The 23,775-nt window shown below is 48.8% G+C and overlaps 1 protein-coding gene across 1 annotated transcript in view; it reads right to left on the minus strand.

Annotated features, from left to right (window-relative positions):
- Positions 1-2,943: 2,943 nt before the first annotated feature.
- Positions 2,944-23,775, minus strand: part of EZH2 (enhancer of zeste 2 polycomb repressive complex 2 subunit) — a 65,840-nt gene continuing 45,008 nt past the window's right edge. The window contains exons 6-21 of the mRNA XM_054564471.1: positions 23,634-23,754; positions 22,675-22,815; positions 21,666-21,768; positions 21,008-21,171; positions 11,844-11,935; positions 10,223-10,463; positions 9,606-9,775; positions 9,116-9,210; positions 8,028-8,068; positions 7,736-7,861; positions 7,054-7,232; positions 5,118-5,213; positions 4,530-4,611; positions 3,747-3,827; positions 3,537-3,621; positions 2,944-3,176 (exon numbers count right to left, since the gene is read on the minus strand). Of these exons, the coding sequence (XP_054420446.1) occupies positions 3,116-3,176; positions 3,537-3,621; positions 3,747-3,827; positions 4,530-4,611; positions 5,118-5,213; positions 7,054-7,232; positions 7,736-7,861; positions 8,028-8,068; positions 9,116-9,210; positions 9,606-9,775; positions 10,223-10,463; positions 11,844-11,935; positions 21,008-21,171; positions 21,666-21,768; positions 22,675-22,815; positions 23,634-23,754 (1,878 nt within the window). The 3' untranslated portion in view covers positions 2,944-3,115. The remainder of the gene's footprint in view (positions 3,177-3,536; positions 3,622-3,746; positions 3,828-4,529; positions 4,612-5,117; positions 5,214-7,053; positions 7,233-7,735; positions 7,862-8,027; positions 8,069-9,115; positions 9,211-9,605; positions 9,776-10,222; positions 10,464-11,843; positions 11,936-21,007; positions 21,172-21,665; positions 21,769-22,674; positions 22,816-23,633; positions 23,755-23,775) is intronic.

The following is a 23,775-nucleotide window of genomic DNA, read 5'->3' on the forward strand; positions in this document are numbered from 1 at the left end:
GAGCTCCCCTGCGTGCCTGCCTGCCTGTGGGGAAATGGGAAAAGCCAGTGTGAGGAGTGGACCTTGAGGCTAACAGACGTAGGACTCTCCTGGGGGGGCCTGGCCGTCCGGGAGGTCCCGCGTAGCCTTGGGCTGCCTGGGCAGCGCCTCTGGGGAAGCGGTCAGAGCAGCAAAACACCAGCCCAGAGACCAGTAAGGGCGGGGCGGGTGATGCAGAAACAAGAAGCACCTGGAATTTCCCACACTTTTATTGACCCATCAGATAGCTTTGAGAATGACCTACCTCCTTGCTGAACACTGGTGTCTGATTTCTAGAAAACACTCAAGATTTGCCACACGCAGGCAGAGACATGCTGCCCAATCTCTTGGAGCTGGATCTGCTTCTGAAGACACTCCTCTCAGCAACCACAGCAGCTCAGCGGCTTGGCCAGTTTGCGGTTGCACCCCTACGTCTCTTTCTGGTCCCCCAGTGGCCAGCCAAGTGGTAGCTTAATCGTAAAGGTGAGTGGGTCCGTTTGTAAACCACTTCATGGAGATGGGGGTTATGTGCGCCTGGCTGTGGACCCTCATGGGTCATTTATGACAAGGAGCGGAGGGAGCAGCAGGTGTTTGCTTGGGCCAGTTTCCGCAGGAGCACAGGGCCTGCGCGATGCCCCCAGACTTGGGCAGGGCGGGGGCGGCGCTGAGCACCTGGGCGCGGGTGGGACCAGGACCGAGTCAGCGGACGGGTGCATGGGAGGCTGGGGGCCGACCGTACCTGGCAGTAGTGAAAAGTCGCTAGGCAGCAGTTTCTGGGTAGATGATTATAATTGGTGTTTTAAAATGAGAATTATAAAATACTGCTTGAAAAGAACGGTGACAAGCAAAAGCAGTGTTATTTTATGGTGCAAAAGTTCGCCTGCAGGCGAGGTGCCGCCTGGACTGGGGCTGGGAGTCTTCACAGGGTTCCCCCGTGACTGTTAGGAGAAACCTTAGGGGCCAGCTGGGCCTCCTGCCGTCTGTCGGACCCCCTTTTTCTTCAGAGGAGGATGGTCACACGTGGACCGCCTGTGCTCTGCTATAATACTTGCTACAGCTCCTTTGCTGCTCTGGTAGGGAAGCGCGCGCAGCCGACAGCAGCAACCTCCTCCGGCCGGGGTGCTGCAAGCCTTTTAGAAGCACGCAACGCCAGACTGTTCAGCCAGGGGCATGGATCTTTCCCCTTAGGTTGTCATATTAAGATGACAACCGCCAACCCAATAGCTGTCAGGTGTGAATGAATCAGTTATCACTTTTCTTCTTTTTGGTCAGATGGGCAAAACTATTTTCTGGCGAGCCCTGGAACTGCAGTGCTCAGCCCCTGTGTGCCATGGGCGGTTGAAAGTCAGACTGGTGTTCGGTAATCGTGGGGGGGCGGGGGCGGGGCGGTGTGGGAACGAGGGACAGAGCACGCTGTTTAACTGAGCTTTTGTCCACAATTCGTCAATTGGGCGTTCGAATACCTTGTGTGTTGCTCTGTGCACACACACCTCCCCCCACACACACACACACACACACACAGAGGTAGAGCTGAAGCCAGCCACTTGTGTCGTGCGGACGCCCAGGACCCCACGGGGCAGTGAGTGGGTGCGCATCGAACGGTCCTGGTAGAGGCTCTGCCAGGAAGAGGCGCGTTTCCAGCCAAGGCACAAAGAGCTGGCTGCGCATTCACGGCGGCGGCTGTCCGTCCGGCCCGCCGGCTGCTGCACTTGGGTCTGCAGCACAGTCTGTAAGCAGAACCCCCCCGGGACTCCGGGTCCCGCCTCCCGGCCGTGCGCGCCTGTGGGCAGGCTGAGAGCAGCGGGGGGGCAGTGGCCGGAATGCAGCCATGTCATCGGTCCCCTGGGCACCGAGGGTGGGGCCTGGCTGCCCACGCTGAGCCCAGGAGTTCTCGTGGCACCGGCTCCCGGCTGGAGACCGGGGCGGGGGGTGGTTAGAGTTGTTCAAGACGAAATGCGGCAGCGCCTAAGGGTAGAGCACGCCGTAGGAGACCGGTGTGTGGGGCCAGGCGCTGCTGCTGCTGCCAAGCCTCCGGGTGCTAGGGCTTGTGCGCGGACAGAACACAAACCAGTCTCACCAGCCTTTGCCTCGCTGGAACCGAAGGTGAGTTTTAAATATTATCACATTATAAAGCAGTAACTTTAACTAGAAAAAGCAACTACACACAGACCGACCATGGCTGTTTCTAGCGTTGCCCGCAGGAGGGGTCAGTGTGTCTTAGGAGGGGCTGCAATGCCGTCTGTCACTGCGCGGCTCCCCTGACACTTGAAGGAGGGGCCTAAAAAAAAGGAACACCCTCTTCAGAAAGCTAGGCAACGGGAGACGTCGCCTCCTGTGGGGAGGTACGGGGTCCCAGGCACACTGCTGTGTTCCCGAGGGGCTGTGTCCAGACTGAAGGAATTTAAGAGCGAGGCAGGCAGTCAGAGCACCCCTCGGCCAGCACTGACCCCACATGCGGGATGAGGCTCCTTGGCTGACCCCTGGCCCCGCCCCACCCCCATCTCAGGATGCAGGCAGTGGTAGTCGCTTAGTTATTAACAGTCAATATTAAGTATGACTAGGCAAAGTGTACAGTATTGCATGTGTATAGATTACGTATTTACATGTATACGGGGGCAGCAAAAGTGGGTTCATAAAGTGATAATATGAGAATAAACTTTTTGCATACTTACAACTGTAAACCGGTGTTTGCCGGCCCCATGTTTAATGTTGTAATTAAGTGAATGAATACTAATAAGCAAAACCAAAGGTGTCACATGTGAGTTTGTCTCCTCGGACACAGTCCTTTTCTAAAATCAGTTGAGGCTCCGCGGTAGATGCCAACCAACAAGAGAGAAGTTCAAGTATTCTTTATTCAAAGTTGAAAAATGTACCACACTGCATTATTGCAAAAATTCACTGGTACAAAACACTTTGCAGCTGGTGAGAAGGCAATAAAAAGTTGATTTTTAAACTCATTTCTATAAATTATTCTTACAGTACTTTGCAAATTCAGGATTTCAAACTGCATCTTCTTTTTCTACATTGCCCACAGTACTCGAGGGTCCTGAAGCTAAAGGCAGCTGTTCCGGAGGAGGAGGGGAGGAGGTAGCAGACGTCAAGGGATCTCCATCTCCCGTTCGATGCCCACGTATTTCAGGGCGTCGGCCTGGCTGTATCTGCAAGGGCAGGAGACAGGCGTGACCACGGCCCACCCCGCGAACACAGCCGCCCCTGCTGTGGGTCCTGCCTTCCAAGTGACAGCACGTGGGCCCTCGCTAAGCCCGGCACACCCTCCAGGACAGCAGATCACGCCACACTCACTGCGGCGTGACCCCGCCCAGCCCTTAACCAGCAGGGTAGAAGGATGGAAACTATGTCCACTTAACTCCTGCCCATGCCCAAGGCAGAGAATGACCCAAAATTCATCCCTCCAACACCACAAGATCCATGGAAGAGCAGAAAGACAGCCTCTGTCCCCAATGCCAAGTCCAAGAGAGAGAGCTGTGGGGTCACCCCAGAACTGTCCCATTACTCACCTGTAATCAAAAAACAGCTCTTCGCCAGTCTGGATGGCTCTCTTCGCAAAGATCCCTATCCTGTGGTCGCCGTTCACCATCATCACTGCAAGGAGACAGGACGGGGTCAAGAAAGGGGTCACGGGCCCAGAGCGCTGGCTCCGGTTTACTGTGTGACCCGCGGGGGCCCTGGCGTCAGACTACGGGACTCCTGCGTTCAGAAGCACCTACCTTTTGCATAGCAGTTTGGATTGACTGAATGATTCGCAAAACGAATTTTGTTACCCTTGCGAGTTGCATCCACCACAAAATCTGGAGAGAAAAAACAAGCACAATGCAGGAACAGTTTCAGTTTTAGTCGCTAAACGCTAAGTTACTAGGACTTTGGAAATACAAGTCACAGCTCTGCCGGGTTTGCCTTCAAAAGCAAGTAAATCATGCATCCAACTTCACTCATTGTGAAATGACCATTTGTAAGAAAATGCTGGTCTAGGTAAAATTGCTCATTCAGGCTGTCTACCAAATGCTGCTGCCTATTAGTGAGGAAAACATTGCAAAAAATTGACTAAATTCTTCACAACTTCAAAAAATAAACATTTTCATAGCCAAAATTCATCTTTATTCTGTTCGTGGAGCCTGTCCACAGAAGAAACTGTCCCTGTTTCAGCCCAGGTTACCAGGCACCTGCTCTTCATCACGGACCCCGCCCGCCCCGAGGACGCCAGCCTCGCGTTCTCGAACCACCCAGTGACGCGCCCTCCTGGGTTGGGCAAGCACCGGAGGACATGCGCCCAGCTGGCTCAAGACCCCGCGCCATTAGGGCTCAGCAGTGGGAACCCCATCTGGTGTGGCTCCGAGACCGCATCCCTGGAACCTGACCCGCTCTACCTAGGAGAAGTTCCTCCGTGCAAGCGACAGCCCACTCCTGAGCCTCTGCCAGGAGCGTGGACCACGGGTCCACCCGGACATAGCCCCCAGTGCCACCTGGATACCACGTTCCTCTCGTACACGCACCGTTGTTCAGGTTGAAGAGAAAGCTGCACATATACTTGTCATACACTTTCCCTCTTCTGTCAGCTTCGTCTTGAGAAATTATCTGAGGACAGAGAGGACAAGAAGGTGAGCGCATGCTCACGCTCACCAGCAGAGCTGGGCCTTTCCTGAGGCGCCGGGAGCGCTAAGCCCACCGCCCTGCCCCTGTGCCGGCCAAAGGACAGTGGACTTCACGGAGTTAGACTCAGGGGTACTTCCCACCCAAGGAGCGAGGCTTGACAAAGTGGTGAACAGGCGTCTTTCCTACTGAATGAGAAACTCGAACGGCGGGCTGACCCAGCCCTGCGGCTCCACGAGCGGCACTCGCTCCCAGGTCCTTGAGTGAGACTGGGGGTTAAGTAGGACAGACTCTTCCATGGCAAACCTCCTGTTTGTTCCCCTTTGTCCCCAGAGAAAAATGTGACCAGAACTGAGAGGTCCAATTACCAAGCAAATCAAACCCACAAGCAGAAGGCCTGCCCAAAAAAAGCTTTTTGTATTAACCCATTTCTGACCGGCCCCAGGGTGACCCACACAGCGGCCGCAGGCGAGCGTGCTGCCTGGCCTTACCTCCCCGCAGTACTCCGAGATGAACTCGTTCTTCTGCACAGGGTCTTTGATGAAAATGCCCCAGCCTGCCACGTCGGATGGCGCCAGCAGCAGGTGCTAGAGAACAAAGCTGCCGTTTAAGCACAGGGGCGCCCGGGGCCTGCTGGCAAGGGCGGCTTCCCCGGGCCCCTCCCAAGTCGGTCAGCAAGAAGCCACCAGGTAGGTGCCCTGAGTTCAGAGCCTGAACAGAGAGGTCAGCTTTTGCCCAAGGGGCTGACAAACTGCAAGAACAATGCTGCTTTGGGTTTTTGTAAATAAACGGAATGTGACCTCTACCTCTCTCCAAAAATCAGCTAACCACGGTGGCGCTGGGCCCTCTGAGGCTGCCCTCCAGCAGGGCACCTACAGCTGCTGCCCATACACTTCCTGTCCTTTCGTCAGCCCTTGACCCCCTTACCACTTTCAACATGCATTTCACATGACACCGAATCCACCTGTCTCCACACCTCCCCACACTCTCTAGCACCAGCTCCTCCACTCCCTGTTCAGGCCCGTGGCTGCTTGCACTGAAGCTCGACTGCTCCTGCGGCGGCTCCTCAGACAGCCTGGAGAACTGCCTGGAGGGGGCGTCACATCTCGCCAGCCTGGCTTTCCGTTCTTGGCAGCCGCCAAGGAGGCGAACACACCCAGCTCCAGTGGGGACACGTCAGGAACGGGCCTCTCACTTTGCACCGGGCCCATCACACTGCTGCCATCCCGCACTTGCTTGTGTCCTTTGCAAAGGGCCCTGATCACCCAGGCTCCCAATCTGTCCTCGCTCTACTCCAGCCCTGACTCCCCTTTGTCAGGGACTTTCCCAAATACCTCCCTGATCAGAAACTAAATCAGCTAAATGACACTGTGAAGCTCTGGGGCAAATGGAACCCAGTTGGAAACCAAGTTAAAAGGAGTGTCTGCGACTGGCACTGCCCACTTCCTGCGCACACCAGAGACCTGATGCTGCCGGTGAGTGGGGCAGGGGGATGAATTAGGGCTCATCATGGGTGTGCCCTGCAAAACCAGCACATCACTGTGACAGACAGACCTTGGTGGATGTTTACCCAGAGAAAAGCTGTGGAAACACTTGGAGCCAAACAGCCAGCCACAACCAGAACCAGAACTCCTGCTGGGAGGGGCGGGGCGGGGCGGGGCTGCCCTGCCAGCAGCCCAGGGTGCTCCACCTTGTCTCCGGTGGCCTGGAGCCCGAGGTGGGTGCCATAGCAAGGGGTTCCTCCTCCTCCTCTCAAGTCCTGACTCCGGTTCCCTGGCCCGGAAAATGGGCCGACGGGAACGCTGCCCCAGGACGTCAGGAGGACTAGCGAGCTAACAGCCAGGGCACGCAGCCCAGTGCCCGCTGTGTGTTAAATAGTAAACGCCAGCTGTTATGATCAAAATGATCGACGGAAGACGCACCATCTACCCTTTGCCAGTTTGCTGTTTGTTTCCTGGCTCAGTGATGAACGTCCAGGTTACTACAATTAAAAGTCACCTGCGTGCAGCTCCCATTATGTAATTCCTGGCTGTGATGTTTTCAAGGTGGTTAAAGGAACAAAGTCTGAAAACTACTGTGGGAAATATCACCTCTTGCTCTGCACAATAAGGAAACTCGCCTCTACTTTAAAGAACGGGTCTCTATTCTGATAGGACACCATGTACTTGCAATAAGGAGACTAGATAAATGATTCCTTCCTCCTATTAACTAAAAAAGAACTTCAAATGGTCTATTAAACAACTAGGAAAAAACCCCTCGCTCCAAACATGAAGCCAGTCACAGCCGCCCCTTGGACTGCCCTGGCTCCTCCTACATGAGAGGGGATGGGGTCTGGGCGGGGGGTGGTGCCCAGGCTGCTCCTGTGCAGCACTGTCCCCTCAGTGACGGCTTCCGGGCCCCGGGCCCCGGCCCTCGCCCCGGCCGTACCTTTTTGGAGCCCCGCTGGATGCTGCAGTTCTTGCAGGACACGTTCTTGCTGTCCCAGTGGTCGGCAGCCCCACACGTCAGGCACAGGTCGGGGTCACACTCCCGGACGGCCAGGTAGCAGGGGCACTGCTTGGTGTTGCACTGCGCTTTGCAGCGGCAGCCGGGAAAGCGGTTCTGGCCTGCGGGGACCGTCTGTCATTACCGTCCTGTGACGTGTGGAGCCCTCAGCACAGCCTCCCCGTCCCACTGCACGCGGGGAAAACCGCCCTGCATGTCAGAGCTTCATGTGCGGTTTCATTCAACAGTTACAGTCACCATCCTGAGGATGCAAGTGCCTTTGTTCTGAGCACTGAACCCACCCAACTTGGACAGTTCCTGCTGCGCACGAGGTATCTGGGTAGTGATTTCCAGGTTCCCCTTACATCCTCTGCCAGTGTTGTTATGACTTAATTTAAACCACCAAAGAAAGTTCCTTTCATCCCATTTTGCCTTCACCTGTCTGTGCTCCATGCAGCAGCCAGGACACGGGCGCTGATTATTAGCCACAAGCCCCACGACTCTGGCTTTCCCAAAAGCAAAGCAGCAAGAACTGCCACATTGTGTCAATTTGTTACTATTTTAAAAGGCTGACCAAAGGCCCATTTAATTCTCATGCAGTTGCATCAAAGCAACAAATACTTACACTCTGAACTACACTGACAAAACTTTTCACAAAAATTCTGGGCTATCACGCAAGGGCACGAACTGTCACAAGGCTGCCGTGGATGGTCACAGGGTTGGTAGTTGTAAACGTGGTTCGAGGAGCCGTCTGCATCAAGACAACAGCGTGCAGGTCAATCAGGCGGGAGGTGTGCACACTCTGAGCGAGAAAACGCTCCTCCCTATATCAAAATACCCTAAACTCTAACCCAGTTCTATTCTGAAACACATGACAGACATTTTCAGTTCATGAGGTTGAATGGAAGGGTGCTGACCTTTTTTCAGCTGTATCTTTCTGCAGTGTGCGGCCCACAACCTGCAAAACAAAGCAGCAAATGGTCTCCAGGAAGCTACGGCGCACGGTCAGCACATCCCCACAGGGGCTCCTGACGCGGGTCCGTCCACCTGTGCCATCAACAGAGCCGTGCCTTCAATCCAAGTGACTGAAAGGAGGGTCACGCAGTCCCCAGTTTACATTTGCCAGGTTGCGGTGACTGAGAAACCGCGTGATCGCCAGGCCCTGCTGTGCACCAGGAAGCCTTCACAAGTGCACCTGGCAGGACTGAGGGCGGCCACGCCTTCCCGTGCTGGGTAGGGCTACCTACTGGTTCGTGCTGATGCGGTGCCACTAGTACATCCTTAATCAGTTGAGCTACATCACAAATACTTCAACCAAAAAATGCGGAAGTTGTCTACTAAAGCCTAAATTCTGTGGGAAAAACTTCTGTGGGAAAACTTTCTGTGGGAAAGTTCTGATTCTAAATTACAGGAACGGACTAGCACGCACTCACATTTTGAAGGGCAACCTAAATGCTCCCTTCCCCACACCCACCACAGCTGCTCTCTGACAAAGCTGGGAAGGGATTAAAGCTGACAGGTCAGCCACCATCTGCTGGCTCTGCACTTACACCTCACCACTCTCGGCCACAGGCTTCAGGAAAGGTGACGCTCCCATGGCCTGAGACAGTCTACCAAGACGACCAGGGCAACACCCTGCACCCAGAAGATTCCAGCTCAAGTAAATACTGGCTCTGAGCTCACGTCAACGCTCCAATATTGACGCTCAGGGAAACATCTTAGAACAAGTTAAGTAACTGTGTGACCTTTACTGCAGAAGCTACTAGGTTTGTCTCAACCAAACGTAGAATAAGCTTAATCTTTATGGCTCTTAAAACCAGCTCTACTGATGCTGCCGCACTCTTTCAGAAAGCACTCCCAGCAGCTGTCCGCAGGAATCCCACCAGTCTTATTTTTAAGGCAGTTCAGTCTTCTTTTATTAACAGACACGGCGGAGCCCAGCTGCCGCCCCGGGGCGGCCAGCGGTGTCCCGGTGGCATTGCAGAGCAGCCGCAGGCTGACTTACCGGTGTTTCCTCTTCTTCTTCCGCGGAGGGGTGTCCACATCCTCGGCGGGAGCCGGAGCTATGATACTGGATTCTTTGACCCGAAACTCGTACACCTGATGAGAGACACCGTTGCCACCGTGAGGCCACCACAGCCAGCAGACTTCCGGCCCCGCCCTGACTCCCACCACAAACATCGGTCTCCGCTGTGACGCGGCTCGGTGCTGCGGACAATGGAGAGCAGGGCAGCGCTGTCCTGGCCCTCAGGCAGGGACAGCAGCTTTGATGGCATTATGGCCGAGTCTCAAGGCTCAATCTGGATTCTGTCTTTTTAAGTCCACTGTCACCTGGCCTGGAATAGCTGAAGGCTGCAATCAGTTCACCCTCAGTTAAAAAACCTTCCCAGGAGGTAAACAGAAGGCCAATAGTAACTGAGACTGTTCTTTCACTTGGACAAAGATTACACATTTTTCTACCTCTCTGATGCTCTTTCTCAGTCAGATGTGCTCACCTGTCTACATGTCTTGGTCCCGATTAGCCTGGCAATGGCACAGAAGTTGTCATAGTAGGTGCCGATGAGGACCCGGAACATGGAGGCCTCGGCCCCGCTCCACTCCACGTTCTCCGGGGGCTCGCTGTTCGGCTTCATCTTTATGGGCGTTTGACACCGAGAATTCGCTTCTACAAACCAAATTAAGCACTGGTCAGGAAATCACAACTGGAGGACAGCAGATCAAGAAGTAAAACTCGGGGCATGCTTAAGAAAAAAAGCAGGAAGTGAATCATGTCTGAGAACAAACCGAGGCTAGAAAGTATCACCAAACCTTTACCAGGGACCAGAAGCCTGGCCCCTTTCACAAAGAAGGCGCGTGGGCTGTCCTACTGTTATTCACGCGTGAGCCACAGGGCAGAAAGGCACTTAAGATCCAGTCGGGAAAACCACCAAAATGACCCACAGAACATCAAGGACGCGGGCCTGAGTGGTCTGCACCCCCTCCTGCCCTGACTGAGACAGAGGGTGGGAGCGGCATCCGAGAGCCAGCCGACCAGGACGGCATGCGCGCCCCCCAACCCCCCCCCCCCGCGCCGTGCAGAACCCCCGCAGCCCGGCCGCTGCTGGGCCCTCACCAGAGGAGCTGGAGGTCTCGTCCTTCTTCTCCTCCTCCTCCTTGTCATTGTTCTCACCGCCCGTCTCGGCCCCGGCTTCCCGGTCGCTGTCCGTGTCCTTCGACTCCAGCACGTTGATGGTGGGGGTGCTGGGCCTGCTGCTGTTGTTGGGAAGCCGCCCTCGTCTGCGGCCGCCCGGGCGCTTGGGCGGCGTCTTAATCCGCTCGGCAGTGAGGGCGGCGGCGAACTCCTTGGCTCCCTCCTACAGAGTGAGACACGGCGACATCGGGGTCAGGCTCTACAACCGTTTCCGTGCAGGAGAAAAAAACCTGCATAAGCAAGTTAGTCAAGAAATTCAACGCACTACCCACTTTCAACAGTTAATCGTCTGCATCTCTAAACACAGCTGTTTTCTTTCTGTCTCCTTTTGACAGTTTGGAACTTTTGGAAAGACAGACTTGGGTTCTAGATATCGCTAGAGTGGCATGAAATCAGGCAAGACACTTCTGTGTTTGTGAAGTACGCTAACTGATTAGTAAGTTAAAATACAAAATACGCTTTATATAACATATAGTCTCTTTAAAAGTGAATTTTTATGAGGAAAATCATACACTTAATGTGCTTCTGGAGCCAAGCTTTCCTGTTCCGGGGTTTCGAAGCGCATGCCTCTATGGTCCCAGTTACAGTGCACGAGAATACGAAACACGTAATAAGCATGCTCGCCTCGGTCACCTCCTGCCTTACTACGGAAAGACCCTGTTTCTCTCCTAGGAGGACGCACGGCCCCAGGAAAACACGGCAGAAACGTGAGGAACAGGGCTGTGGGGTTACGGTCTGTATTACAAAGGGCAACATCCAGTCTCAGAAGTACAAAAAACCGGTACGAGCATGGATTACAGAAGGACCAGAGAAACATTTCAGATGAGCCAGATAAAATTATACAACAGTGCTCGAGAATCCCGTTTTTAGTGGCAACAGAAGGGAAAAGTTTGAGAGCAGCCAACAGTTTTATACTTCATTCTACAAAAACCAAATTGCTTAAAAATAGGATACCTTCTGCAGGTGCCATTCAATGAATCTTCTGTCCAAAATCCAACAGGCAATATATACCCACTTAGTTCCTAGGTAGGAGTGGCTTGGTTCAAAAAGGGGAAATGGTAAAAATAAGATAGTGCCCATAAAAAAACAACTACTTTTCTACCTCCTATTTTCCTAAACTTTAACCTTTTCTCCCTGTGGGCCCTCTACCATGGCTTAAACAACAGGGGCCTGCAGCTCTAAGGAAGGCTGTGGCTCTGAGAACGGCCTCGAGCTACCGCGTGCAGTTGCCGGGGCCTGGCAGCCAGGCAGCTGCCTGTGCTGCACACGCTCGTGGACTCGGTAGAAGGTGGAATGTAAGCATCCTTGACCCTAGAACCTTGAACTGTTGCTGAAGAGATTACATGGATACACAAAGACTAATCCAAAATCAATGAAGGACTAGAGTGTGCAGTACGTGAGAGACACGACCTGGGTGAGACCCCCTGCCGCCCACGTGGCCGGGAGAAGCCGTGGGAGCCACGGCGCTTACGCTGGCTGCACGCGCCTCACCGAGTTCGGAGTCCCCTCCAGCGCCCTCGGCCCACACGGCACCCGCGCTTACCAGGTGCTGGTAGCACTGGGGCCCGCAAGGCTTGTTGTCCAGCGCTGCCTCCGTGTTCTTCCGCTTATAGGTGTTGGGTGTTGCATGGAAGGCTGCAAAATAAAAGATAGTAGTAACATTTGGATATTTTATAAAATATTTACTTCATTTTCCCCAGTTTCAATGGAAAAAGTTAATGACTACGCTCCCGTCTTGCTACTCTGTGGCTCACATCCCAGAACCTGCCTTCCAGCTCCCACGGGACACTCACCGTGTGCTTCCAGCGAGTCCCACAGAGCACGTGCGCGCCTCCCCGACCCGCGCCAGGGCGCCACAGTGCGTTCTGAGTGACGACTGCGCTGTTATTTTTCTCCTCGCAAGTATAATTGACGCACATAAACTCTAAACTCTGACCATAAACATTGATTTGGGTCATTAATATCGCCATAGAAACAACGGATACATCCCCTACAATGAAACCAGATTTCCTATTCTCACCAAAAGGATTCTGACATCTACAACTTTTTTATTTCTAAAGGTCAACAATCTGTCAAGTGGGGGGAAGAGGGGAGAATGGAATACTACTTATTAAAAGGTAATTTTTTCAAAATCCTCGCCCAAATATATGTTTATTGATTTTAGCAAGGAAGGGAAAGACAGAGAAACATCAAAGGGTTGCCTCCCACACACACCCTGACTGGGGAGGAACCTGAAACCTACGTAGGTGCCCTGACTGGGGGCCCAGCATGCAGCCCTTTCTCCAACTGCTGAGCCACGCAGCCAGGGCAAGCTTGAAATATTTTTAATAACTGACTTCAAATATTAAGATGCCTATTTGAAAAGTATTCTGGAAATCTAAAATAGTCTAGATGTTTCTAGAAGAGGGAATTCTTTGTATGGTTTTCTGAATGATAAACTTCCTGTTTGAAATTCTGCTGAGGGAATCTAGTCATGAGAATGGTATTGTAATTTATTAAAGTACCTTTGATTATAAATGTTCATTTTTCCTTTATAGCCTGAACTTGTTCTTGTGATTAAGACTATTTTTATGGTCTTACAATGAGTACTGTTCCCTAGTTCTCGCTCACGACCAGCAGCGGCCACTGTCCTCACCTGAGCCCTGTGTGTGTGTCCTTCTGTCTACAGATACACACATGTACCTTTAACTGTCACTGAGTCAGGGTGAGGATATCCATATATAAATACAGCATGTGCTAAAGGAAGTGTACAAACTAAAAACAAGTTTTACAAAAACGTATCACTCACTACATGCACTAACTCTGGCTAACGACAGTCTTGCGTTTTGGACTGATGCAATTCCTTGCTGCTGATACCGTCTTGCCCTTCCATACGTGCAGCCTAGGTATTACAGGGGTCCTCACCTGCTCAAAACGTCCATGGCTCAGTTAGTGGTGTGGTATCAGGCTCTCATTCTGGGGAAAACCTCATGCACTTGAAAAGAATCTGAGCCTTGAACTTCTACTGTAAAAACATAATTTGGTTGACTTTTTTTTTTCCTTTCCCTCGTCAGTCTGTCTATATTTCCCTTTTAAGTTCCGTGGTGAGAGAATGGCCTTCTACAAATATTTTTTAAATGACTTGTTTCATGAGTGTGTCACTTGTTTTTATCCATATTAAAGAGGTTGACATCTTGTGCAGTTCTGACAGGACATGTCCAGCGTTCACCTCTGCACGCTGGCAGCTAGTGTTCACAAGTTCTCTCAGGCTTTCACTGCTGTGTGCTCACACTGCTCAGGGGACCAAAACGGGAATCTTAGGTTTCAAACATTTTTTAAGCTATTTTATCTGACTTGTGTCTTCCTCTGCGGCAAGATGCTGACTAAAGGGTCTCACTAGGTCCTTGAATTGCAAGATTCAGAGAAAAGGCATTTTAGTATTTCGAGGCTCTGTTCTTTATATATACTTGAAAAATAGTTTTTTTGTCCTGGCTGGTGTGGCTCAGTGGATTGAGTGCCAGCCTGCGAACCAAAGATCGCCAGCTTGATTCCCAGTCAGGGCAAAGGCCTGGGTTGCGGGCCAGGCCCCCAGTGGGGGGACACATGAGAGACAACCACACGTGGATGTGTCTCTCCCTTTCTTTCTCCCTCCCTTCCCCTCCATCTAAAAAGAAATAAATAAAATCTTTAAAAAGAAAAAGGAGAAAGAAAACGTTTTTTAAGCCATTGCCAGGTGACTCACTTGGCTGGAACATCGTTTCGTATACCAAGAAAGGCCAGAGGTTCAGTGGTCTCCCTCACCCCCAATTTCTCTCTCTCTCTCTCAAATCAATAAACATATCCTCCAGTGAGGAAATAAATATGTATTTCAAGCTAAATATACAAAAAAAGGTTATATAAAATTTCATTATCAGGAAAATCAAGCCAAGATACCTTTAAATTTTCTAAGGAGAGAACATGGATATTGAGAGCTTTTTTGTTTCTTTTACTGTCAAAAGCAACCTATAAAATCTGGATGAAAGCCTATCTTTATAAAGGTTTTCAGGCAGAAGTACAAAGGGCCACCCGTAGCCCCAGCTAAGCCTCCGCACCTGCGTCCGAGACCACACTGGCGGCACCGAACGCCGGCTCAACGCCCTGAGTGGCCCGCGGGACCTCTCAGCGCCTCACCAAACCGGCGCTGCCGCCACACACACCTGGAGCGTCCGGGGTCAGGGCTGGGACAGCGGGCGACTGCCCACTTCCAGTGGGCTTCACAAATCAGGGAACAGGGACAGAGGCAATGGATTTACGGAGCCGGCTGTTGGGCAGCAGGTGCGACCAGACCCCTCCCTCAGCCTTCGTCACCTCGGGGACCAAGAGAGCAGCTCTGCGTCTCTGGACCACACCACCGCGCCCCACTCCTCTGAAATGCTTGCTTCTTCAGCTGTTCTCACGTGACCAACAGTCAGACCAGGACAAAGTGTCAGTTTGACACATTAACCTCTGCTCAAAGTACTGCTCCTGTCTGTTCTGATTAGAGCTTAGTATTAAGAACAAATTCTTACTGAATACCCTTACAGCTGAAATCATGTAAATTCTTCTGTGTATATTACAAATACCAGACTGTTACTAAAAAGCACCTCACAAAGGAACGCTGTCATCTGAGCGAGGGAGAGCGTGACGGCAGCAGACAGAGGCAGTGCCCAGGGCGCGCACACTAACAGTGAAGCTTCGGGCATCACCTCGTTGAATCCCCACAGAATCCCCAGGTACCACGACCCCCACCCCCACCCCACAGATGAGGAGCACTGAGGTGTGGGGCGGGCCCCGCACTCGGGTAATCACGCAGCAAATGAAAAGTCCCGCTGCGCCTGAGCTGCCGGGACCGTGACGCGGCCGGAGGACTGGAAACGCCAACCACCTGCTACCAACCTGGAACACCTCCTTTGAAATTCTAACCATTTAAAATGTTATAATCTTTTCAGTCAACAGTCACACACATTCCAAAAAGAACATTCAAACAGACTTCCACACAGTATCAAAAAGGACAAACTGATACAATCGGGTTTTATGCTTAAAATGGATTCTTCTGTAGGCTGTTCAGACACTAGACAGCTTATCAAATATTCTGTTCAAAGCGCTACTTCAGCCCCACAGAAGCACATGCAGACACACCCATTTGTGTTTCCCATGCTAGCTGTCCCACGCTCAATTCTCCCCTCCCTTCCCGATCCGAAAGGTATTGCCAAAGCCACACCAGACTGTAAATTTTAGGCTGGAGTGCTTTTTTTTGTACTTTATGTTTTTTACTTTTTTATTTTTTAATCCGCACCCGAGGATCGCTTTTCACTGTTTCTAGAGAGAGAGGAAGGCTGAGGCAAACACTGACGGGAGAGAGAAGCATCAACTGGCTGCCTCTCGTACACACTGGGGTTGCACATGCCCAGACTGAGGATGGGACCCACAACCTAAGTATGTGCCCTGACCAGGAATTGAACCCACAACTTTCCAGTTTCTGAGACGATGCTCCAACTGAGTCACACCAGCCAGGGCTTGGCGAGAGCTTTTATAAAGAAATTACTATGATTCCAAGTTTGTAGGACAATCAGTTTCCAATTTACAAAATGGGTTGTGGCCTGAAAATTACTTGGATTATTAAGTGGGATTAGTTTGCTGCCCAAAACCATTTACCCTTCAAGGTTCATTAAAGTAGCCACATCCCTCTAACAGAAAAGGTGCAGTCAGAGATATGGAACTTCTAACATCTTCCTCAGATAAAAGGGTAGATGCCACCAACAACAAAATAACAAGTAAGGCCTGACATCAGTAAGGCGACCAGCACAGAAATATAAAAACAGTTAACACCCAAAAAGGCCTCTGTACCCAAAAGCTTTAAAAATTCTCCCTTTAACAATGAGTTGTTGAGAAAATATAAAACATTCCTTACAATTACTTAAAACAAACAGTAGTAACACAAATATTAGGGCCTAAGAGAAAAGTTGAAGCAGCGCACTAGACAATTTGCTGTGCTAAGACACACACCCAAACAAAGGGAAGGATGAAAACAGAGATCAGAATAAGAAAAGAATAATCATCCAAATGAAAGAATCAGAAGACGCATATCAGGATTATACTAATAAATTTCAAAACCTGGAAAAAAAGGGATAATTTTCCAAAACAACAGAAAACTTTATCTACTAGCACCATTACTTAACAGCACACTAAAGATACAAGCCTACATAGCTAGGCAAAAATAAGAAGTTTGGAAAGAAGGCAAAACACTATTAATAATTGCAGAACATTTTGGCCAACCCAATACAAAAGTTACATGAGGCAAATTTGAGGTCTTTAAGGGACACAACTTAATCTTTATTTTAAAATGTCAATTTCCCTTTAATTCATAAATTTAATGCAATTCCAATAATCATTAATGCCTAGACTTTTAAAATTAAACTGACTCTCAAATTTATATTCAAATAATAAACAATAATAGCAGGAGATCTCTGAATAATGCCTTCTGGACAGAGAGGCTGAAGGAACAGACCACAAAGACCAGACACAGACCCCAGGACCAGGGGCAACAAGAGCAGGATCTCAAGGTGTGGAGACAACCAGGTCACCTTAGAGGTGGGGAAGGGCAACTGGATTCTGTCGGGATTCCAAATGGACAGAAGGGTTAGATGGAAAACATGAAGCGTACAATGTACCAGGAAAAAAAAGTAGGAAACCATTTATAATCTTGGAGTAGGGAAAGCAAGCTGATTAATTCAACTACCCTTAAAATTTGTAAACTTTCTTCATGCAAATTTTACAATACAACAAACTGTAAAGAAAATTTCTATTCATCTCAAAAAAACTAATTTCCTGACTATATAAAGAGCTCCCAATTTTCAAAACAGATCAACGAGTCAGCAGATAAAAATAGTTCGAAGGAAACAAAATACAAATATCAAACATACAGGAAGAAAAAAAAGTGCAAATTAAACTACACACACATGCACACAAAAAAAAACACTTTTCACTCATCAATAAAAGTCAAAATTAGCTTTTCAACACAATCTATTGTCAGGTATTTTAGGAAATAAGCATGCTTACTCTGCTGGTATTTACTTACTTATTTTATCCTCACCCAAGGACACTTTTTACCACTGCTTTCAGAGAGACGCGGGGGGCATCAACATGGGCGAGAAACATCAGTTGGTTGCCTTCTCACACATGTCCCAACCAGGGATTAAACCCACAGCCTGGGTATGTGCCCTCACCAGAAATCAAACCCACAACGCTTCACTCTACGGAACGATGCTCCAGCCACCCCTCAGGGCTCCACTGGTAGGTCTTTAAAGTGGCAGGCCCCCCATATGGCGGGTCATCCAATAATATCTAGAGTGAAATCAGGTAAACTTTGCTCAAAATGATGCACGGATACACACAGGGTATTCACTGCAGAGCTGTTACAAAAAAAGGCTCAAAACAACCCAAATGTTGACCTTTAGAGGACAGGGTCAGTGGGTTATAGTGCCTCCTACTGCAGAAGACTATGCAGCTGTCCAGACAGGAGTAACCTCTACAACATTAAGTCAGAAAAGAAAAAGGCCTAAATAACATGGCACCACTTGAATAGGACAGTCAGGAAAAGAATATATTTGTATTTGCCAGAAGAAACTATAAGAAAGATACAGAAGAGGCGAGGAGACTCTACTAGACACCTTTTAATACTACTTTGAAACATAAGTCATGTAACTGATGACCTATTTTAAAAATAACAATAGCTAAACACAAGCCAAATAGTATTTTAAGTATTTTACAGACAGTAATAAATTTAATCCTCACATAAGCTTGTAAAGTACTACATACTGGGTTGGCCAAAACGTTTGTTCGTTTTTTTTCCATAAAATGGCTCTAGTAGCACTTAGTTGTCTTTAACTTCACTTGAAACAACTCTGTTAGATTGTATCATGACAGCTGTCATATCAACATGCATTTATTTTTAAAAAATTATCAAAATTGAATTGTGTAATTTTAATATTGAAGATGGAAGGAAATACGCAACATTTCTGGCATCATCTTTATTATTTCAAGAAAGGTAAAAATACAACTGAAATGCAAAAAAAAGATTTGCGCCATGTATGGGGAGAGCACTGTGACTGGTAACGTGTGTCCAAAGTGGTTTGCAAAGATTCGTGCTAGAGACTTCTCACTGGTCGACGCTCAACGGTCGGGAAGACCAGCTGAAGTTGATAGTGATCATATCGAGACAGTAATTGAGAACAAACAACGTTAACGTGGGAGACAGCCAACATACGCAAAATAACCAAATCAATAAAGCTATTGGTGAAAATGAAAGATGTTTGTCTTTTATTTTATGGAAAAGACTGTATGGACTTTTTGGCCAACCCAACATATAGCCTCACTGTGTAGACCAAAAACGATGAAAGCACAAAATGCTATATTTAACATACGTCTAGTAATTTACTTCACAGTTTACTTTACCTAAGAAAAACACACAGTGGGAAATGCTGCATCAGGTATACCTACAGAGCCCGCGCGGGCTGCACGAGGAGGAGACCGGCTCTACGCAAGGCGGGGGGGGGGGGGCGGGCCGGACTGCGGGGCCCTGCCGCCACGCACTGCTGGCCGGGGCAGCCCGTGGGCCCCACAGGAGCCAGCTCCCTTAGAGGGAAATAGGTCTCTCTCCTCTTCTCCCCGGCTTGAATAATGAGATAATTAATAGGCTCAAGGGTCATCAGAATCACTCAAATCTCAACAGCACAATAAAATAACTCATAATATTTAAAAGGAGCACCCTGCTTCCTTAGTTCATTTGTACATCAAAAAAGGTACTTGAAATGCTACATCTATAACCAATGAATTGAAGGGACCATTTCACTCAAATTTTTTTGCTACAGTGATGTTAATTAACTTTACAATACTCTTTTGTTTAGTGGGTGTGTGTGTGTTGTTGATTTTAAAGAAAGAGAGAAACACTGATGCGTTGTTCCACTTATATACGCATTCGCTTGTTGATTCTTGTATGTGCCCTGACCAAGATCAAACCCACCACCTTGGTGTATCAGGAAGCTCTAACCAACTGAGCTACTCGGTCAGGGCTATAATATTCTTAATAAGAATTGGACATATTTTATAAAATGAACATGTGTAAAGGGTACTTAAATGCAATTCAAAATAACTATTTCAAGAGCTGTGTGAAGACACCACTGCCAGGCTCAAATGAGATACGCATTTGACCAACACCCCACGGCCAGATTATTAAAACCACCAAATCACCAATTTAAACTAGATAGGAATGAGAGATAATAATTCTAAAAACCTACTTCAAGTTTTTCTAATTCAACCACTAAGACTTCATACACACAGCCTTGACTGGTGTGGCTCAGTGGGTCGGGCGCCGTCCCACAGGCCGAAAGGGCGCTGGTTTGACTTCCAGTTGGCACGTGCCTGGGTTGCGGGCCAGGTCCCAGGTTGGGGGCATGTGATCAGTGTTTCTTTCCCACTCTTCCTCCTTCCCTTTATTTTATTTATTAAAGTAAATAAATATTTCACACACAGAAGTCATTTCTTCCAGACCAAGACACACATCACACAACAGGCCCCGAGCTGCAGCAGATCCAAGCAGACAGAGCAAAACAACTCGCGGCGAGAGCCCGCCGCCTGCGCGGGCGAAGTCGCACCGAGACGCAGGGCCGGAAAACGAGGGAAACCTTCCGGGAGAGGTGGGACCGGGAGCCGAGCACAAGGCAGCACGGGGCCATTTAGTGCAGGGGAGGGCGACCGGACACAGGCCCAAAGCCCCTGCCGCATTACCTTGCCACTAACATCGCACTAAAATGTAATATGGAAGAAGCTAACCTGTATGAGGTAAACTCCGCTTGGTAAACTGGGAGGTATGAAATATACTTTCAAAATAAGTTCTTCAAAAGTAGCTGGCACCGTTTTAACTGTGCCTACAGAAGTTCCAGTGACAAGAAACCTCATTCCCCAGCAATGTCAGAAAAATTAAGTAATATTGTTATGTGCCATACTTCGATTTCATTAAGAACATTTTATGCTTTACCTGTATTCAAATGAGGTTTTTAAAGGACCAAAAAGAAAAAAAAATTAATACTAGATATATATAACAAAGCTTGTTAGTCAGTTTCTTCAACAAAATTTGTTCATCAATATCACATTATTGCCCTGGGCTATCAGCTAGTCCACAGTAAATTCTATTGTGCAACAACCACGCGGTTAGCATTTATGGAAAAATCACTGGCCTGTGGGTACCCCACCCTAGTGAGGGAGAGCCGTCCAAATCAGAGCATGCCGAGGGCTTTGGAGCAACCCTCAAGCAACAAATGAAAAAGTAGCAGGACTCTGCCCTGGCCAGGCTACTTAGTGGGCTGGAGCATCAATTGCCAGGCAAGGCACATGCCTAGGTTGTGGGTTCAACCCCCAGTTGGGACTTGTACAAGAGGCAACTGATCACTGTTTCTCTCTCACATTGATGTTTCTCTCTCTCTCCCTCTCTCCCTCCCCCTTCCTCTCTCTCTCTAAATCAATAAATAAATCTTGAATAAAGATTTTAAAAATAATAAAAATATTGAGACACTGGCAGTAACATTTTTAATCTTAACTGAAAGAATAAACGATAAAATCTAATTGTAACGAACAACTACAATTTTCAAGCTGCTCTAAGACATAATTCCACAACAAAGATAGAAAAGGAAAACGTACAATAACTGCACTTACGATGTAGGAAGCAGTCGTACTTGAAACATCGCCTACAGAAGAGCGTGTGGAATGAGTGCAGGCTCTGCTCCCTCTGGACAGATTTAGCATTTGGTCCATCTATGTTCGGAGTACATTCCGGAGGAAGTGCCCCTGGGAGCTGTTGCTCGGTGAGTTCTTTATACCTGACATGAACCAAGGATGTCAGTCAATGGGAAACAAAAGTTGTTTTAAAAATAAAGTTTCTAAACAGATTCCATGTATTATTTTTATTGTGCCTAAACTATAAAGGTAAAGTCCACAACCACCACCTTGTGAAGAACTCATTAAATATTACGCACAACATACCAAGAATCAAATTCACAGATATGATTCAGATCTATCATGAAAAATGTTCTTGTATTAAAGCTAACCTCCAAGGGCACTAAAAGTTCTGCAAGGGTCCAGAGAAACTGTCCTCTACATGGAGGACCACTGCACGCTGGGTGTGTCTATTCCATCAGCAGGAAAGGTTTGGAGGCCAGAGACCACAGGTGTGTGCGTCGCTCCAAGCCTCTTGGCAAATGTGCAACAAATGAAGTGAGCGGATCCCAAGCTACATTAGTTCCATCTCCAATAAACCACATGGTGAGTGGCATTCCCAGACAAGCTGAGATGACCTTGAAAGAACAAATCTTACTTTTCCTTTAGTTCTTCTGCTGTGCCCTTATCTGGAAACATTGAGGAAATGGCTTCAAAAATTTTGTCCGAAGGAAATTTGCGAGGTGGACGGCTTTCTTTATCTAAATAGGGAAATATAAAAGGACAAAAAAAGAATGAAAGTAAACAAGTTTTCAATCTTTCATTTTCTCCACACTACTGTATGTAACAAAGCTCTCCTAAGAAACTATCAACTTTGTGTTTCACTTCTACCATATTTTGCATGTATCTGTGGCTTAATAGTATATCAGACAAACAAAGAGTTTCAAGCAGACTGAGAAGCAGAAAAACATGGGTTCAAATCCGAGCTCTGCTACTAACTGGTTATGTGACCTTGGCCAGTCACTGACCCACCTGGGTCTGTTTTCGTATCTGTAAACAAAGGCACAAACTACATGATCACCGAGGTGCCTGTTATAAAAAATTTATGCTTCTCTGAAATTGCAGTGTTTCTTCAAATCCTTCTATGTTGTCTTAATGAGCTTCACCAAGTCTCCACCAACTCTCGACTCCGCCTGGGGACACTGGTTTCGGATGCGGGCGTGGAGAGCACAGGCCCTGGAGCCACCAGAGCCAGCCCCCGTCACGGCGTCTTGGGCTGCTCCTTGCAAAAAGCGTTAAGTTAAATCAGTTCCTTCACCACAGGAAACCAATCTCCTCGACGATGACAACACGGTCTCCCGCAAAGCGCTCTGAGGGTGGAGTGCACCGGTGCACGTTAAGCGATCAGTGCACTGCCTGCGCAGAGGCAGTCGGCGTTCTCCAGCGCTGACGACGACTGCCCCGTGAAACCCAGCAGCACAGTCTACTCCTTCGCTAGCCGAAGGAAATAAAGATCCTCAAGGGCAGAATGAAAAGTTGCAAATACTAATTTCAATTATATTGCAATGGATGTGATTTAAAAAAAGGGGCGGGGGGTTCAGAGCCACTTGTACCTACTGCTCTCCTTACGTCGCTGTGCTGGCTATGCACAAACCTAAGAGACGTACCGTCCCGACTCTCCTCCAGGTCTTTCTGTTTCTCTTCCCTCTCCTCAGCCTCATCTCCGTCATCGTCATCGTCGTCGTCATTGTACTGGCCAAGCGCATTCACCAACTCCACGAAGATTTCGTCATTTATGAACCCACATTCTGAAATTCACCAAGTCGGATACCATGAACAGATGGAGCACAGTGGCAGGGACAACAGTTTCTGTGCCAATTCCTAATCTGGAACAGCCAGAGCCTGTCAATCAGCAGCATACCATTATCATTAAAATGCGGGGGAAAGGCCCTTTCCAGGACTGGCCAAAGGCAAAGTGAGGAACAGAATTTTCCTTCAACATCTGCCATTTTCTCTGTAATCACCGCTCCCTCAAGAGTCCCCAGTGCCTCTACTGTGACCTAATTCACTGGAGACTCAGTGTGGCCTTGGCCTCCTTGGAATCAGTGTCCCTAGCAGACAGCGCACTCCTAATGACGAGGACAGGCAATGGCACTACCCACACCACCCTCCTACCAGGCTACTGGGCAGGCTCTCCTGGGCACAGAAGGCCGGCACCAGGGTTCTGGCCACAGAATGCAGGGGCCGCACGCAGCAGCCTTGCGGGGCAGGCACGTGAGAATGCGGGGCGGCCTGTGGCCCACGTGACACAGGCAGAGCCCTGGCCCTTACTAATTTTACTGCTAAAGAATCTTGAAGTCTATGTATACTCAAGCAATTCTACTTAGGTTACTGACATAATTTATGCTATCACCAACTATGCATAAATTTCATGTGGCAAACATGGTCCTTCAATTTATAAATAGGGAAAACAATGAAAATTTTAAGCTTGTAAGCCAAGCCAGCCCAGCACAAAACTTAATTTTAGTAATAGAAAAACCTTTTTTATATCTATCCTTATAAAACAAAATCAAATCATCCCATAATTCCTTGGCCCTCTTTCCAAGAGAGTAAACCCATGGCTCACCTCTGTCCCCATGTACTTTTCCATCATAATTTTTTATTAGTTCTTCAATGAAAGTCCCATCCTGGTCTAAAACTTCATCCCCCATATAAGGAATATTATGTAAAACAGTTTCATCTTCCACCTAAAAGTTAAAAAATAGTAA

This window comes from Pteronotus mesoamericanus, unplaced genomic scaffold, assembly GCF_021234165.1.
Source record: "Pteronotus mesoamericanus isolate MK-2021 breed Mesoamerican mustached bat unplaced genomic scaffold, CSHL_Meso_final scaffold_85, whole genome shotgun sequence".
Taxonomy (NCBI): domain Eukaryota; kingdom Metazoa; phylum Chordata; class Mammalia; order Chiroptera; family Mormoopidae; genus Pteronotus; species Pteronotus mesoamericanus.